Source organism: Magnolia sinica, chromosome 18 (genome assembly GCF_029962835.1).
Source record: "Magnolia sinica isolate HGM2019 chromosome 18, MsV1, whole genome shotgun sequence".
NCBI lineage: Eukaryota > Viridiplantae > Streptophyta > Magnoliopsida > Magnoliales > Magnoliaceae > Magnolia > Magnolia sinica.
In genome coordinates this window covers 12,218,755-12,236,809 of record NC_080590.1, presented here as the reverse complement: position 1 = coordinate 12,236,809, position 18,055 = coordinate 12,218,755, and the positions used below count along the sequence as shown (strand labels likewise).

At 38.3% G+C, this 18,055-nt stretch overlaps 2 protein-coding genes across 5 annotated transcripts in view; both read right to left on the bottom strand.

The window, feature by feature from the left end:
* Positions 1–1,264: 1,264 nt before the first annotated feature.
* LOC131232599 (autophagy-related protein 8f-like) lies at positions 1,265–8,583 on the bottom strand. Of its 2 annotated transcripts, none has more exons than XM_058228943.1 (6): positions 8,443–8,583; positions 7,471–7,510; positions 6,681–6,736; positions 3,283–3,335; positions 1,726–1,844; positions 1,265–1,613 (listed from the first exon to the last, which is right to left on the bottom strand). In XM_058228943.1, exons 2-6 carry the CDS (start codon positions 7,505–7,507, stop codon positions 1,510–1,512), a joined length of 369 nt encoding a protein of 122 aa, XP_058084926.1. In that variant the 5' UTR covers positions 7,508–7,510; positions 8,443–8,583; the 3' UTR covers positions 1,265–1,509. The 2 variants fall into 2 exon arrangements, with proteins under 2 accessions (XP_058084926.1, XP_058084924.1); XM_058228941.1 differs by lacking the exon at positions 8,443–8,583 and adding an exon at positions 8,316–8,411.
* A 4,226-nt stretch (positions 8,584–12,809) lies between these two features.
* Positions 12,810–18,055, bottom strand: part of LOC131233895 (E3 ubiquitin protein ligase RIN2) — a 28,097-nt gene continuing 22,851 nt past the window's right edge. For 2 of the 3 annotated variants that reach the window (XM_058230733.1, XM_058230736.1), the window contains exons 11-13: positions 14,810–15,040; positions 13,989–14,364; positions 12,810–13,348 (exon numbers count right to left, since the gene is read on the bottom strand). In XM_058230733.1, coding sequence (XP_058086716.1) covers positions 13,292–13,348; positions 13,989–14,364; positions 14,810–15,040 — 664 coding nt within the window. In that variant the 3' untranslated portion in view covers positions 12,810–13,291. The remainder of the gene's footprint in view (positions 13,349–13,988; positions 14,365–14,809; positions 15,041–18,055) is intronic. The other variant, XM_058230734.1, reaches the window with a different exon arrangement.

Here is an 18,055-nt window from a genome sequence, read left to right as displayed (position 1 = left end):
TGACTTCATAGCCCAGCTCCACACAGGCCGCTAGCCATGTCAAACCCATTCATTATCGTACTGACATGCTCAACCACTAGGCCATAAGCCTTAGCCCTAATACAGCCCAGTATTGACTCCACAACTCGATCCAACTCATTTGGCCTCGAGTCGAATCAGAACTCACCTGAATCAGCCCAGCTCCTCTCAGTCATGCTTCCGACCAAGTCAAGTTGACTCAAGACGTATGTATTCAAGCATTGCCGGAGGCAAGGCCCCGATAAAACCTGGCTCACTTTGTTCCATTTTCACATAGGCTGACTTTTATTAGGGCCCGTTTGGTTTGTGATCAATTAATTACAAGTAGATTTTTTATTTTTATTTTTTAAGTTTCTTAATCACTTCAGCTTAATGCGTAGAAATCAAGATGAGCTATTTAAAAGGCATAAGTAGCGCCCCCCAAGTCTTGCTTAAGTCATGACACTTCATCCAGCATGCTTGCCCTATGGCATTGGTACCCTAGGATGAGGAGATGTCCATATTCTGGAAACTATTTTAGATGGGTTCCGTTTTGGTGATTTAGATAGTTAAGTGCGGCCTATTATGAAGAAAATTTTCAACCGCTCATCTTGCAAACTTAATTGTAGACATGATACCATATTACAACGGCATCTGATTTTGGTAGAATCTGCATAAAGATATACACACAGTGAAGGAAAAAACGGACGCTATGTTAAGGTTACGTCCAACATAATAAAGGTCAAATATCAATGGCAAGGATCTTACACTCTGGGGAATTTTCAGTACATTGTACATCCAAGGTGAGTACTATCATATAACTGAACCAGCTGAGGAAACAATCTTACGTTGGAGGTAGTTACCCTGTCATTTGCATGGCAGGCATGACACAGTGATCAGAACCGCTCATCTAGTGAACCGCTACGCCCACAGCATAGTTGATTAGATAACTCCACTCATTGGCTCATAGTGAATTCCACCCCTTGAGTGTGACAGTCTAATTTTGAACTTTTTTTTTTTTTTTAACTGTCCACAACATTGATGTAGTCCAGAACCCTCATGTTTGGGCTACTGAAACCTGTGAATGCTAGAGCCTACAAATACCCTATAAACAATTGCCACGACCAGATTGTAGAGTCCAACATACACTAGGCCCACCATCAGTGACCAAAACATTTCATCAAATGAGGCCCACAAGGATTCACCCCATGGGAAGATCCACTAATGCCTGCCATGCCTGCAGAGAGGATGCTGAAGCTAAATCGGGGAAACAAGTAGAAAAGTGATCATTTGAAGCAACTTTAGCAGGTTTTTAACATCTTTATGGAATCCCTTTGAAAGCTATGTACAGCACACTGTACAAATTAATCACCTATGAGGGTCTTATATGGGCATATACTGCAATTGGATCGCAATAACATGGATGCAAGAATGGAAAAAAGCTAAGGCGAAGACGCATCAACGAAGAAAAGGAAAACACGAGTTCATCATTATATATGCATGGTTGGGGTGCTAATGCAGAATCTCGACTCCAAATGTGTTCTCTCCACTGTATGTAACATATAGAAATCCATCTTCATCCTTCTTCTCATCGTATATTGTCGACATCACCGCACCTGCAACAATCATACCACCCTCAGATCAGAACCACGCCTCAAATGCTTGAATTTGTAAATAAAATGAAGGTACTTCAAAATTATACTGTGAGTATTGGCCCAAAAGATAAACCTGTAGGAGGGAGGACATTGTCCACGAAAATGAAGATAGCCTTCTCAGCACTTAGTTTTATTCTCTTGCGAATAACATAGACAAACTGCCCCACAGTCAGGTCCGCTGGGACTAGGTACCTGTATTTTTATTTTTATTTTTGTACCAAATAAAATTAGTCAGCTGCAAATGATTCATAAAAATTGAATGAAATGTTTGAATAATATTTTGTCATTTAATCAGGTATATCTCTACTTGAATTTCCGGTGGGTTCTGATCTTCCAAAGTGTTTTTTTTTCTTTCTTTCTTTCTTAATGAGGAAGCTCACTCTAACATTGAGCTATAGGCACCAACCCTGGTCTCACAAAAGAATGAGAACCTGAAGGATAAGTTGCAAATGGAACAACCTTTTTTCAACTACCGCAAACATCATCAAGTGTGTGTGTGTGTGTGTGTGTGTGGTGGGGGGGTCTAATTGAATCTTTGGACAAAGGGCTAACATGGCAATCCTCCACAGCTCTCTTGATTTTATCAATTTTCCCTTCTTTTTTTCCTTTTTTTTTCATTTTTAACGACTGCTCTCTTAAGAGTATGGATATTCAACTCCTCAAATAAGGTTTCTTTAACTCCATTGGTACAAACATTAAAATGGAGTATGCATGAGATGCATGAGATGAATGCCCCCATGATGTCCAGCTTGATTTTTGGGCCAATGCATGTTAAGAGCAAGGTCGACGTGTGGAACAGCTTGGATCTTACACAAACTGCACAGGATCACACATGCTGGTGCACCCACATGTCATGCTTTTCTCTTCTAGTTTATACTTTATACCTTCCTTTTTTTCAGTTTTTTTTTTTTACACACTCTCGCACACCCACCCCACACTCTCTCACAGACTTGCACCACAAGAGATGCTAGAACCCATGTTGAAACTCCAGAGAGTCTACCACTAAGGCACGGCAATAGGTGCATTTATACTTTATACCTAAACAAATCAATTGTTCATTTTATTTATGTGATGTTCCTCAACCAATTGTGGGCATTTTCACACAAACAGTAAAAAAAAAAAAAAAAAAGATTCTTGCAGACTCACCAGGAACATATCAAAATTTTATTTAAACAGAAAAATGGGTAAAAGAAATTCGCATAATGAGAATACATCTGTAGGTGTAGGGTTCTGTTCGTTAGTAGCACTAAAAATATACAGTGGAAGGAACACATGCTGTCTTCTCATTCATTTCATTTTAGTACTTGAGAAGCCAAAATGAACGATGAGAAAAAAGATCTTGCAGTGTCATTACAGAAAAGGTGAAAGAAAATGGGTAATGACAACCAACTCTGCAGAAAATGTTCCTACGACAATATTTCGTCCTGCTACCAAACAAAAGCCAAGATGTTGTCAAGGAATCGCTCATGGGTAGATATGCAACTCAAATAAATGTCTTCTTGCTAAAGCTCACAATTATAGTAATGTTGCAGTACTCTTGACCCTTCCCTTAGTTTCCAGAAATGAAATCACGAGGAAATCTAAAGAACAAAAGCCAAGGGGTGAAGAATTAGTATGAAATGATGCTCACTTCTTCTTGTCAATGTTCGGGACATCACTTCTCTCAGCCTTCTCTACTATCACCTTGAAATCACAAATACATGTTTTACCACAAGTCAGAACAGGATTGATTAGAAAAACAGAATAGCTCACAATAGATCACAGTGTAAGAAAGATCCAAATCAACGAATTATGTTTCTCCAGTAATCCAAATAATAACCAGAACATAATATCATTACTTTGCTTCGCTGTAGAAAATTTTTGAATAGCGAATAGTATATACAAAGTATAAACCTGTAACATGGAGTGATCATATTTCTGCAATGAAACCTGTTCTTAGAACTCTTTTTTTTTTAATTTCGATTTTTTTTTTCCTTTTTAGCAATGCAGATAAAGTCGAGATGTCAGCACCACAAGCAACAAGATTCATGCATTGCCAAAGTAGAGATGAATATAAGAACTACTAGACAAGTTTGGCAGTGAGGAAACAAATGACACCAGCCGTAGCAGTACCTATAAAGCAGCAGTTAACATATTGCTCAAGATGTTCTCAGCAAAGAAAATGCTAGTCGTAAATTAATAGCCCTGAAAGGAGAAGCGAAAAATACTTGTTGCCCAACCAAATTGGAAAATTAACGTCTTCAAATCTCAAGTTTTTCTAATCCCTGATGGTGCCTCAACACACCACCAAGGTGCACACAGATGTACTAACCATCCAAGAGATGGGCCCCACAATGCACTGCCCTAGCCGAATAATCAGGGCAATCGACTCATAAAGTGAGCCACAATGTATGAGCAATGCACATAAGGAAACAAGTGAAATAGTCTGACAACACAAATTTCATCTTCAACAATAAAGCATGAGTACCAGTATCCATGCATCTGAACTGCAGTACTTCTACTCAATGATTCCCCATCCCCACCCCCACCCCCAGAAGGCTATATGGCCCTTCTGAACAGGGTAAACTTGTCAAAATTCAATGTTGTTTCTCAAAAAATTTGCTGATTGTCAAGAATAAACTTGCAAACTGTACCAATTCTTCTGAGAAAACCTAGCAAATTGGCAAAACAATATTTGATCGTTCTTCACAAAATTCACCACCAAGACATCCACAAATCCGAACCTTCAAGCCGGTTTTTATATTGATTATTCAACTTCAGCTCATCTATTGATCAAATACCAATAAACAGTACATGCATCTTTTGGCAACACTATATCTCAACTCCCATCAGATTTCCCAACAAGTCAACAAAACCACAAGGACACAAAACAACTCAATCACCACTAAGAGTCATGGGACTTGACATCATCCGCTTGACTAAATTAATAGAAGTATGACACGGCGCATGATAATAAATAAACCGATAGAGGATGGCATAACCTATAACCAAATTGCTCAGAACCAATGTTGTCAAAATCGTTATCATATCGCAAATCGTAATAGGGGTTGAATCATCTCGAATTGGATGTCATATAGTAAATCATAAGATTTTTTTTATGATTTTCTTAAAAACTTTTTTTAAATATGAAAGAAATATAAAATCAGGAAAAAAAATATCAAAACCTCATCAATCATCCTTTTTCCATCAATATGCACCAAGTAATACCATATCATGAGTGTTTGAAGGATCTTTATCTTTCCTTTATTTTTTGTCTTTCAAGAAATTTCCCTTTAAAAACATACAAAGATCCTTTAATAATTAATGTACTTTTTACCTTTCTGGAATGTAGAATCACAATGGAAAAGCGACATTTAATCTTATAGATCAATGAAGAAAGGTATTTTGATTTCTAACTATCATTCCTCAATACATACGTCAACATGATCATAACCATCCATAAAAACACCACCATATAAGTCATACATCAATTTGGTGTTGCAATTAACGAGTAAGAAATCATAAAATGGCATGTAGCTTTCAAAGAGACATCACAGAAGCATTCATTGGCCTAGCTAATCAATTACTTGAATTATAACATGGCATATGAGTCAACGGGGCAAAGCAACCCCAGTGGTTGAGCTGGCAGACTCTTAAGGAATCATCAATTTCATCTTAACATGTTCATCCATTCAAAAGATTATTTTCCTACAATTTAGTTCACTTCCATAAAGTTTATTGTTGTTGAAAAAGGATCTGGAAAATAATAGGGGATGGTATGAAATTAGAAGGGATGCTACCTACTTCTATATTGATAAGAATGTCCATTAAAACACAACAGCCAATAATATCAACTAATTTCGTGCCATCAAACAGAACAATTTCCCATGTATTGTTAAGTATAAATGGTGCTTCCTGTATTCAACCATCTATGAAGATAAAGATATTATTTCCCAGAAGATATCAGGAGCATCTGCAGCTACAAACGTTCGTTATAAGGAAAGAAGAATAATTATTATTTAAAAAAAAAAAAAAAAAAAAGAAGAAGAAGAAGAAAGAAAAGAAAAGCAAAGCGATAAGGGAACAAACTTTAGTTTTCCCCCTAAAATACACCAAAGAGAGAATGGCAAGAAAAGATACCACTACACGCTTGCATGATTTTCCCCCTTTTTTTGGTGCTTTTTATTCTTTTCTTTCCATGCTCAATACATTCCATGAAAATTTGATAGTCAAATCTCATACATTGGACTTCAAACAATAGTTGTAGCATGAAAATTGTGAACTCCAAGACTTTACAAACATCAATCAATGATATTAATTCCCTGTTCTTTTCTTTTTCCTTTTTTTATGTTCTTTTTATAGGTGAACTGGGTCAAATCCAAGACCTCAATGTTGAATCGAAGCTTATCTACCATTCAGCTACAGGCTCAACTCATTTATGTCAACACACATTAACGTTCTAAATTAGCTGTAAAAAACTACCTGCGGCACAAATGGAATTTCTGGACCCCTTCCCTTAAGGAGTATATCTTTTACTGCTAAAGCCATATTCTAGCCACTGGGAAAGTGATATGGTCTGGGCTTCTTTTTTTTTCCAAAGATTATATCGTCTGGTGTTAGATAGTGAAAAGTTAAGTTAGCATTCACTCCACACCAATAACAGAAGATAATGGTTTCTTGCCATTTCATCAACATACTAGAAAATTAAGTCCAGCAAAATGCAAGAATTTCATTTATGCATAAGTTAATAAAAGACAAAAGGTAAAAGGAAACATAGTAAGAAGATTGGTTAGAAAAATTGGCCCAGTCAACTTAAAATTAATCAAGACTCAAGTTTTGCCTAAAAATTTTTTATTTGAGCCAAAAATACAGCATAGCCTAAACTTGAAAAGCCGAATCAAGCGCTTAAAAGAAATGGAAACCAATTTACGTCTAGTTAGAAATCAGACATCTCAGGAAACGGTTAAAGCAAACAAATCAATTGCAAAAAGATAGCATGCATGAGGGGGAAGAACCAGTATATGATTGCCAGTGAGAGTAAATGCTTACAGGAATCCTGTCTGGATATTTCTCCCTAATTCTAGCAGCCTCAGCACGCCTTTTCTCTGCATACAAAGAACACTGCAATATTCAAACATCTAACACCACCACCCATCATAACACATATTAACCCTTCATCAGTTACAAGTTCTCAAAAAAAAAATGATGCCAGTAGAAAGCATTAGTTTCCAAATACATAAGAACAAGGTTACGCAAGAAATAAGCATCCGTACAAGTTAGAACTACAGAGGGATGCTTTAGAATCTAAAGGTTTTAAAATTAGTCGGACAAAAACAAGTCGATGGAATGTAATTTTAGTAACAATATAAGTGAAAACAAGGAATTAGTTAAGATAGGGCGCAGTCACAGAACAAGATGCTCATAGGATGGGCATGGCAGAAGTAAGGATGTTGGGAATTGGGATGTGGCAAGACAAGGATAAAATCAGGAATGAATGCATTTGAGGGAACTTGGGAGCAGCAATAATAGGTAATAAGATGAGGGAATGTCAACCTAGATGGTTTGGCCATGTGTGCAACCAAGAACCACACCAGTTTGGAGTGAGTCAGTTCAAGTCCAAGGCTCTAAAAGGGTAAGGGGAATGCCCAGAGGACATGGGTGGAGTTACTACTAAAAGACTTGACGACCTATAGTTCAACTGAGGATACGGTTCGTGATAGTGGAATGACATAACAGGATCTGTAATTAGTTGGGATAAGGTTTTAACGATTAACGATGATGATCACACGGCCTGATAAACAATGAAGCTAGCAACTGTTAATCAGCACAGAATACATACCGAGATCATGCTCTTGCTTGAAGTAACTTTTTGCCATCTCCTGAAATCACCACAAGAAATTATCTTTGATGTTTGCCCAGAAAAACCAAAAGGAAAAAGATTGTTGGCAATCATAACAACAAATCTTCTAAAGATGCACAATGAACTGCAATATTTGGAAACCAAACATAGACAATCCTCACCCTATATTCCACACAAGATCAGAAACGTGTGTTGCAAGAAGAATAACAACAACAAAGCACCGACCCGCTCAAAAATCCTTCTATCCATATTCTGCTGAAATTCCATGCGAGGACAGGGCAGCCCCACCTACGATCACCCAAGACCATTGGATAGGAAGGCGCCACTGGATTTTATAGCCCCAAAGTTGCCGTAGTTCGATGATCACACTACCGAAATAGCATCATGACACCATCAATTTAGCTGGCCCTTAGTAGGATCGCTGTGATCATCCAATCACGGTAATTTTGGGGCCACATGCAACCCAAATTGGACACCTCCAATTGAACGGTTGGAGCGATGGCCCACCCTCACCCCACACAGGAATTTGCACAGGAACACAGTTAGAAGAATCATCATCGATCATAGATCAGACCTACGATTTCAGATATGTTGAAATACAGGAGCTCAGAGACATGCACGCCATAATAAAATCAGAAACTCAATTTCTCAACCAGTAATAAAAGCAAACAAAAGCGCCTAAAATCATACATAAGAATAAAATAAAATAAAAACCCTAATTTTCCAAATCGATGAATTTCCCTACACCGATCACACCAAAAGAACATGAGAAATTCCACCAAATAAGAATCAAAGCACATCTAATAAGACAGAAAAAATTATACCATGAATTCAATCGCGAAAGAGAAATTCGAGAAGAAGACACGATCGGAGAATCGAAAATGGGAAGAAAAGATAAGGAGATCGATGCGATCGATGGAGAATAGCAAGAGATTGAGAGAAGACCCTAACCTAATCGCTTCGAATGGAAATTTCCTTTCTATCTTGGAGATGGGTCTGCCGCTGCTGCGCGTGGGATGCTTTGATGAAGATAAAGTGGCGCCTACGCTGCGTGGAATATCGATATATAACAAAGAGGCCAGACCCACTACGAAGCTATGTAGGCTCCGCTACAGCTACAACGCAGTTTGTGGGACCCACCATGATGTTTCAGTTAAATCCAATCCGTTCATCACGTTACAACCTCATTTTAATTTTGTAATCCATAAATAGATCCAATACATAACTCGTTTAGGTTACGACAGGCATAAAAACTCTAAATACCCATGGTGTGGCCCACCTGAGTTTAGAACGTCTTGATTTTGTGGTATCCAATCATCTACGTGGGGTACCTCTTCTGAATATGTTGGATTTTATATACAAAACATGGTGCACCCCACATACTATCTGGAAAGTTTTTAACGGTAGGAATCCCCAAACTAACTGTTACCTGTGGTGTTCCCTACTGACATTTCGATCTACTAATTTTTATTAAATAAGAATAAAATTAGATTTAATGCATGATGGACGGATTAGATTTTATTCAAATATAAAGATGCACTCCACACATCGCGTTGTATCTTAAGATTACCATACGATCCATCCTCACGTGAATAAAACGGAGAACTTTCATATGCAGCGTTGTATGTTAACTTTCCTATACAACGCTCCATTTTTCGCCTCATTTCAATTCATTGGAAAATCCATTCGGTGTAAAGGATGGTAATCCCATCAGAATGATCTATAATGAAAAAAGGACCAATAAATTCATTGGGCGGGCCATGACTCAAATCCTTGGTTGTCCAATCATTTCGATTCTGTGGCCCCCTTGATGAATAAAAATCCTGATTTTTACAAATTTATATTTATGATGTAATTCAAAATTTTATTTCACGGCTCAGATTTTCTACAAGAGGTGACACGTTTGCGGAAAGAAAGAGTTATATGTTGAAGTTCAAAGCAACGTTAGAAAATAGGAAAGTCTTCTGCCGCCCTTTATAAAGATGTTTGCTCGAACACATCCGGACGTATTGCAACACGATACGTCCGGACTTTAACAATTGGAATTGCATTCTTATCAATGGATCAAACCGTTTATGTGATTGGATTCTCTTGGATGGTATTGGTAGTCGTAGGTGCCCATAAAATTTCTCAGATGAAATCTTACAATCCTTTGATTATCCAAAAGTTACGATGATCGTCCATTTTCAAAAAAATAGAGCCACATTTCAGAGGGTTGGAAAATCAATGTAAAATATTTTATTTGTCGTTTTTCCATCATAAAAGTTTAGATTAGTAGGATAAACGGTTTGGATCATTGAAATACGACCCGGATTCAAAGGATAATTTCCCGACGTATCATATTGCAGTGCGTCTGATGTATTCGAGCCAACCCCCTTTATAAATAGTAATTTCCAGGAGCCCGCATCTTCAAGCGCCAAGCATAAACGCACCACACGTGCCAATATATTTCGTGTGTACGAGATCCGGGACGTTCATCAGGCATTCCCCATCTGCGTGTTGCATGTACCAGCAACATTCCATTTGATGGCTACCAATTGAATTGGTAGGATCATCCGACCAGTGTGACTTTTGGGATGTACACATTTTGTACCTTCTGGTGGGCCCCATCATGTACGATTTATGCCGCAATCGATCCTCGGGGAATGTGGACAGGTTTATTTATTTGCACGCCATCAGTCCTGCAATAAAGATGGATTGATGGAGGGACTTGGGCATGGACCATCCAGGACTGGTTGCACTAGATAAACCATGTCAATTACTCCATGACTTTGCTCGGTCAAAGCTAAAAAGAAATAACGTTTGGCTCGTTTGAGGACCATTTAAATACCCTCCATTAGTGTAAGTAGGATTGGCTCAGGGATTATCCTGCCATTCCGCCATCCAGAAAGTTCATCAATTACAAAAACTATGTTTGACAACTAAAATATATTAGAATTGTATAGCATATTCATATGAATCTAAATTTAACTAAGGAAATTAGCTTTAATGCTTTAAACCATTATATATATGACATTTGATAGAATGATTGTAATAAGTTTATTAAAATATATACTTGTGCCAACAATTAAAATTTTCCAAGCTTCAGATGGGCTACACACATAAGGATTTTAAATATTTGCCCGCATTTTTTAATCATCTATTACATGGCTAATGTTTGGAGTAATTAGTTCATTGTATTAATATGATTTTAGTAACAGGGATGATAATTAGATTACTAGGGAGTGCCAACTTGATTGATCATCAACTGAACCACATGAGAAGGAATGAAGGGTTGTCCACCATTAAAATTTTCAAGATGGCATTTGTCCCACCATGATGAGTGGACATCCAATCAAACCAGTGCGTGCATATTTTGACAAGGGCCAAAAAATAAAAAATAAAAATCAAGCCCTTTTTTATACTTATTTTATTTGCCAAACACAATTTGGTTGCATGTGAATAGAGTAGTACTAAAAAGTGAGACAAAAAAGTGTAAATAGTTTACATCTGAAATTCTTTTTAAATATAAAGTATTTGCAATTTAAAATTTTATAGGCATTCATACAGCTCCTTTGTGATTAATTACCCGTCTTCAAAATAGACAAACTAAAGTGGGAAAACCCATTACGGTTAGAATAAACCAACCAAAGTGATAATTTTTAGAAGGATGAGCAATCAAGGGTGAGACTTGTGGTAGTATCATCAACATGGACCATTCATTTCCTTGTCATTAGATGGAGCGACAGGATCACCCAACCAAAATGATTTTCTTTTTAGAGGGATGGGCAATCAAAGGAAGGCCACCCATGATAGATGGTCGATCAGACCATTTGCAGTGTGATGAATGAGGAGCCTCTATTTTCCTAACAGCTATAATCATTCAATGAATGGCCGACCATTTGTAGTATGATAATCATGTACCATTCATTTCCCCAACCACTGAGTTGACAGTTAAGGTCATTAGAAACATGATCACTGTATTTATAATGATGCGCCCACCCACATGATGGGTGGTCTATATCAATGATAACTATTCGTATCCTGATCAACATGGACATTCCATTTCCCTAACTATTAAGGATCATCTAACCGATCAAAGGATCAACCAATGTAATGGATGGTCTAGATCCGTGATTTGACCATTTTGGAGTTTGATCAATGCCACCTCTAGTTTCCAACTTATACCTGAACCAGACGTAGGTGTTACAATTTATGAGAATAACAATCACGTACACCAAGTTGCTATCCATAAACCGACACTGATTATAATACCTGCCAATTACAAAAATCAGGGATCGGGAACCCTGGTCTTTGAAAATATTCGGGTCATCCATGTGACCCTATCCCAACTGTCTTTTTGAGCTATGATACATAACCTCCAGCGCTCCAAACCAGTATCCAGAGACACATACCGTCATCCAGCAATCCAAACAAATACTAGGAAGCTGATTGCGGCTCTTGTGGGGCCCACGGTGATGTACGGGTTTTATCCACACTGTCCATCCATTTTTTTCAGATCATCTTAGAGTATGAGCCCAAAAACTAGACAGAACCAAAGCTCAAGTGGACCACACCAAAGGAAGCAGCGGTGATAATGACACCTCCAATGAAACCTTCCTAGAGGCCACCATGATATTTATTTGCCATCAAAGGCGATATAGAGCTGGATGAAGCCAAAACACAAATATCAGCCTGATCAAAAACTTCTGCAGCTCCCAAGATGTTTATAATGGTGGGCGTTCAATCCCCATTGTGATCCACTTTAGCCTTGGATCTGCCTCGATTTTGGGTTATTGACCTAAAATGATCTGTAACAATGGATGGACATCATGGATGAAACCCATACATCATGGTTTTATCCCCACAGGGCCCTGACTGGACGGATTATCATCAAGACCGGGTAAGGACACAGTCTGCTTCCCTAATACTGGGCCCAACATTGATGGGCGATGCTCCAAATATATCAATGATTCAGGATTTAAACAAAAAGAAAAAGTGACCAGACGAACCAACGGTTCATCCAATAGTGCAAAACCACCCAATGTTGTGGTTATGATTTGCCTGACCAGGGACAAGGAGATCCTTGGGGCAGTGCAGATAAACAGTAGGCCCACGACCCTCAATAGTCTAGATCACCAGTCTGATGGGCCACGCATGAAATGAATCTGGCCAAAGTAAGAAACCCATCTTGCTCGACCCAATCATTGCATGATACCTCCTTAGACGGTGGCCTCATCAAACATTCAAAGATCTGAATAATACCACTATAATAAACAGTAGAGAAGTACCCAATGTGTTTTAAACAAGTTTCAAAATAATTGTTTTAGAGCAGCACAGGAAACGGTGACATGGATGGATCAGTCCATGCAGTCATTAAGAATATATATAATATAAAATCTTATTGGCAACATTAACATTCATGACATACAGATAGGCTACATATCATCACATTTTTAAGCTTTAGTTTAAAACTGCTGTTCCAATTCATCGAACTCAAGACATTCCAATGCGTAAACTAGGGGTATTCGCGCAAGATGACCGACATTTAGATTCTCAACATTATATGTGAGTTTCGCTGCCTTGATTCTTGGGGAAGAAATGGCTTTTTTATGTACAGAAATTAGGGTGTTTGTCGCTGTTGAAGAACGAAATGCATCTGACAAACGGAGAAAACAAAGAGAAGATTAATGGATCTTCAGTAATCCAAGGGCCACTAGCATACACACCTCACCTAGCTGCTTTAGAATATACAGGGCAGTAGATGCCTTTTGAGTTTCACAAGCATGCAGATTCATACCACGAGGTAATGTTTGGGGTGTCACATGTGAAGAAGATTGTTCACAGTAACAGCTACTGAGTTGGTTTGTTGCAAATCCTGCAAACATAACATGTTGGCAATTAGTATCCTTGAGGTGGTATTTCTGTCCTCGGTAAAATATTTAGGAGAACCAAAGAAAGGAAAATCATGGGTCATGGGTGCAATTGAACTCATCAGGTACAACGATGATAAATGTTTTAAAAATAATAATAAATAAATAAATAAAAGAAACAGAGGCTTTCTGGCAAGGCCAGGCATGACCTTTATTATATGATAATCGAAAGAAACAGATTCTTTTTCAGAGGACCCATCATTTTCTTGTCCATTCTTGCCTCAACACTTCCCCTTTCAGATAATCCTAGCCATCAGAAGAAAAATGGACATACAACCAATGTGCAGGGGCCTAATTGGAGAGGCTAGGATTAAGTGATGGAGGATATTCTTGGGGTTACCTCCATCCACCATGGACCCGCTATATGAAAGATGTGTATTGCCTTTGGCACGCAAATGTATAGTTTGTTGGATCAAGCAAATACTCAATTGGGCATTGTAGATTTCCTATTACATGAAAGGTTATCTGCCAATCTTCAAAGGTCCAGGTAAAGGAAGCTTACAAGTAGAGAACAATTTGACTGGTTTCCATTCCATTCCTACCATGCTACCATGATTTATTTATTTTTTAACATTATAACAATACCTGAATAATTATTTCATCTGGGATGTGGGGCAACACCTCCCGTACTGTTTCTGCCATGGCAAGTATGCCTGATAAGTTTCCACTTGCAGATGGTGAAGTACTCCTAAAACGTAAACCGCCCATGTTTCCATTGTATCTGGCAGCAGGCAACACGGGAGGAATGGAGGAACTTGAGGGTGCCTGAGGATGGGTCATGGGCCAAAGGCTCCAAGCAGTATCTTCAAGTGCAGTATGGGCATAGGTTTCGCCTACAGATGTCAGATGCCTCATCATCATCTGGACTCTGCCGAATCCAACGGATCTAATTGCAGTAGATGGACCGGCACCATCCGATCCTGGGCCTGGCCAAGGATGCGCCCAACTTTGATCGACTCCTCTACACAGTTGAACAAAAGCAATGTAAAGATAAGAGATTGGACTTCTGTGAAAGGGCTGTGCTGTTAAGCGAGAGTTTTAGGAGTCCTGAAAAGGAGTCAGGCGGATTGACTTTCTGCAATAGACACAATAAAAATAGCCACTCATTTCCACCACTAGTTGCAATGAGCAAAATCTCTATCTCAATACAGTATCCCGTGGGTGGGCCTGTGCCTTTTCGAAAATGGTACCTTTACAATTGCAGGTGGCATCATTACATTTCTGCTCAGGGCATGGTTTGAGGATACAACCAAACACAGGCTAAACAAATCGAACATGTGAAATACATGGGCATCAGAACATATCATGGAAAATGAAGCGCGGCTTGAAGTTGTAACGCTTCATAAATCTAATAATGGAACTCTAATCAGGTACAAGAGCAAGGTAAAGAGTTCAAGAAACTGAACCTCCACACACTACTGTCAGTAGGGTTCTGTTGTTGGTTAGAAAATGCACCAATAGGAAGGGCATGTCCAGCTGCACTTTGTTGGTCCAACCCTGAACTTATTCGTCTGGCAAGTTGCTCATCATTCAAGAGATCTCCAGCACGAGAAGTCATATTATCTCCAGTGCTACCCACAAAGAGTGGCCTTCGACAGGTCGGGCATGAATACACCTCGTTTAGGCCTTGATCCAACCTAGCATCATAAAAGTGTATATTATGATGATACACAGTACAAATAGAAGCAAAGCATTATATTATGATGCAAGTGCAAATAGAAGCGAGAGGTACATTATCATGATGCAAGTAAAAATAGACGAAAGACGTATAATTTGATACTAGTATACTTCCTCACTCAGAAAGAAGAACAAGAAGGTAGTGTGACCGCTATGAAGCCCCCAGCAAAAGCTTACAAAGTCAAAAACAAAAGAAAGGACATACCTAAAAAAAAAAAAAAAATCAATTTAATCTAGGCCCATTTCCAACCAGATCTGCAATAATTTTGAAGATCAAAACAAGGTTTTATTGTATTGAATCGAAGGATTGAAGGAGTACCCTATTTGGGAAAAAAAAATTAAAAAAAAAACACACTTTTTCTATTCTTACTGGAATCAAGTCGAATCAATACAACAACCCCAAATCGATCAAATCATGCTTGATTTGTTTTCGATTTGGGGATTTTTGCATCTTTTTCTTCTATTTTTTATTATTATTTTTTTAAGAGAGAGAACTGAAATTTTATTAGAAGACCTACCGAAAGGGGAGGAAAGAATACAAACCTAAAACTAGGATAAAAACCAACAGGAAAGATTAGCAGACTTCATTGCTTTACATAAAGAGACCAATCCAAAACGGCAGAATTTACTAAACAAATAACCTCTTCAACTAAAGGCTTTTTGTTACGTAAGCAACAACTATTCCAAACTTTCCAAATGAACTAGAAAATTCCCAATGCGATCAACGGACTTCGGCATGACCCATGGGATATGGAAAAGAAAAAATAAAGAAGTGCTCCCAAAATCAATGGAGGAAGAGATGGTTGACAGATTCGGCATCTCCCATACACATTAAGCAAATATTGGGGAGAGTAAGAGATCTTCTTTGGAGATCGTCTATCGTTAAGAATATCTTCCTACCCGCCAACCAAACAAAAGCCGCAAGTCTCAACAGGGCTCCATACAACCAGTGTTCGAAATATCGGTATCGCGCAATGTATCACAACCTTGGGATACATATACGTATCAGTTATTGCACGGGATATATCATTTGTATCGCGTAATTTATCGCACTTTTTGGGAAACATGGGGAAACATTGGGGAAATGGTTGAATTTTTCAATGAAACTTCAGGAATTATTTAAAAAGCCTTTAATACACACTTTTAAATCATAAAATCTCAAAAAAGAAGTGCACATAATAGGTTTCCTTCGTATAGGATCCCAAGTTATGCGCTGTTTGATTGAACTAAGACAATTATATTCAAATATGATGCATAACAGACATGTATGAAAACATAACCAATGCATCCAAAAGCAAAAGATTTAGTAGAATATGAAAAACATACCTATCATGGTATGATTGGCTATGGCCTAGACCAACAGAGTATATGTGATGCTCGATTCATTATACAGTACTGCAATTAGTATCAATTCACAACTGATTGAAGGTAAATTAAATAATAATATAATTTTTTTCAGGTGGACCATAACACAGGAAACAGTGGTAATCGACCATTGTAAACTTTTCATGGGCCACAAAAGCTTTGGATCAAGCTGATATTTGTGTGGTCTCTTCATCCAGGTCTTTGTGACCTTACCAACAGATTGGATGGCGAATAAAAATTCCGGTGGACCCCATGTAATTTTAATGGTGGAGATTCAATCACTACGGTTAACCATATTATGGTCCACCTAAGACCTAGACCTGCTTCATTTTTGAGATCATACCCGAAAATGAGCTTTCAAAATGGATGGACGGTGTGGATGTAAGGTACATACATTACAGTGGGCCCCATTGTTAGGGATCCACCAAAACAGGGATGTGGATTGCCTACTGACAGCATGAGTAGCAAGGTAGCTACTGACAGTGTGCACCCCATCATGATGTATGTGTCCTATCCACGCCATCCATCCATTTTTCTAGACTATTTTATGGCATGAGCCCAAAAATGAGGCAGATTCAAATCTCATATGGACCACACCACAAGAAAGAGTGGTGATTGAATGCTCACCATTAGAAACTTCTTAGGGCCACAAAAGTTTTGGATTAAGCTAATATTTGTGTTTTTTGTTCATCCAGGTGTGCGTGACCTAATCAACAAGTTTGATGACAAATAAACATTACAATGAGCCCTAGGATGTTTTTAATGGTGGGCATTCAATCATCATTGTTTTCTTGTGATATGGTCCACTCGAGATTTGAATCTCCCTCATTTTTTAGCTCATGCTCTATGCTAATCTGGAAAAATATATGGACAGCTTGGATGAAACACATATATATCATATGGGCCTACATAGCACTCTCAGTAGCCACCTCGCTATCAGTACGCAATCAGCGTCACAAAACGAGAAGTTCCTACGTTGAGAACCTAGATGGGGCCCACCATGATGTTTTTGATGAATCCACCCCGTCCAAGGAGGAAATCAAAGAGGCAATATTGTCTGTTGAAAATGAGAAGGCTCCTAGGCAGATGGCTTCCCCATATTATTCTTCCAATCTTTCTAGTCTATGGTTAGTAACAATTTATTCCTGTTTGTTTCCGACTTTTTCAGGATAGATTATCTTCCCACGGAACTTGGCAATACATTGTGCTCATCCCTAAAATTGAAGGTGTTGATTGTCGTCCTATCAGCCTGATTAGTAGTCCTTACAAACCTAGCTAGAATTTTGAGTCGAAGGCTACGAAAGGTAATCCCCTCAGTTATTTCCAACTTTCAAACTGTTTTTGTCTTAGGAAGACAAATTTTGGATTTTGTCTTAATCGCTAACGAATGTGTGAATTCTTGCTTCAAGGCAAAAATGTTTGGGGTGTTGTGTAAACTAGACTTAGAAAAAGCTTACGACAATGTCTACTGGTCTTTTTAGACTATATGCTTAATTGATTCGGATTTGGGCTAAAATGGAGACTACGGATGCCTTCTTGCAATTCGTCATCTAGATTCTTGATCCTAATTAATGGTTCACCCTTTGGTTATTTCAGGTCTGCAAAGTAAG

What these genes read in the sequence shown, in the direction of transcription:
- LOC131232599 (XM_058228941.1), bottom strand. An exon ending in AATATCCAGACAGGATTCCT is followed by an intron (nt 3,336 to 6,680) that starts GTAAGCATTTAC and finishes TGTGATTTCAAG; the next exon opens with GTGATAGTAGAGAAGGCTGA. An exon ending in CCGAACATTGACAAGAAGAA is followed by an intron (nt 1,845 to 3,282) that starts GTGAGCATCATT and finishes ATAAAAATACAG; the next exon opens with GTACCTAGTCCCAGCGGACC.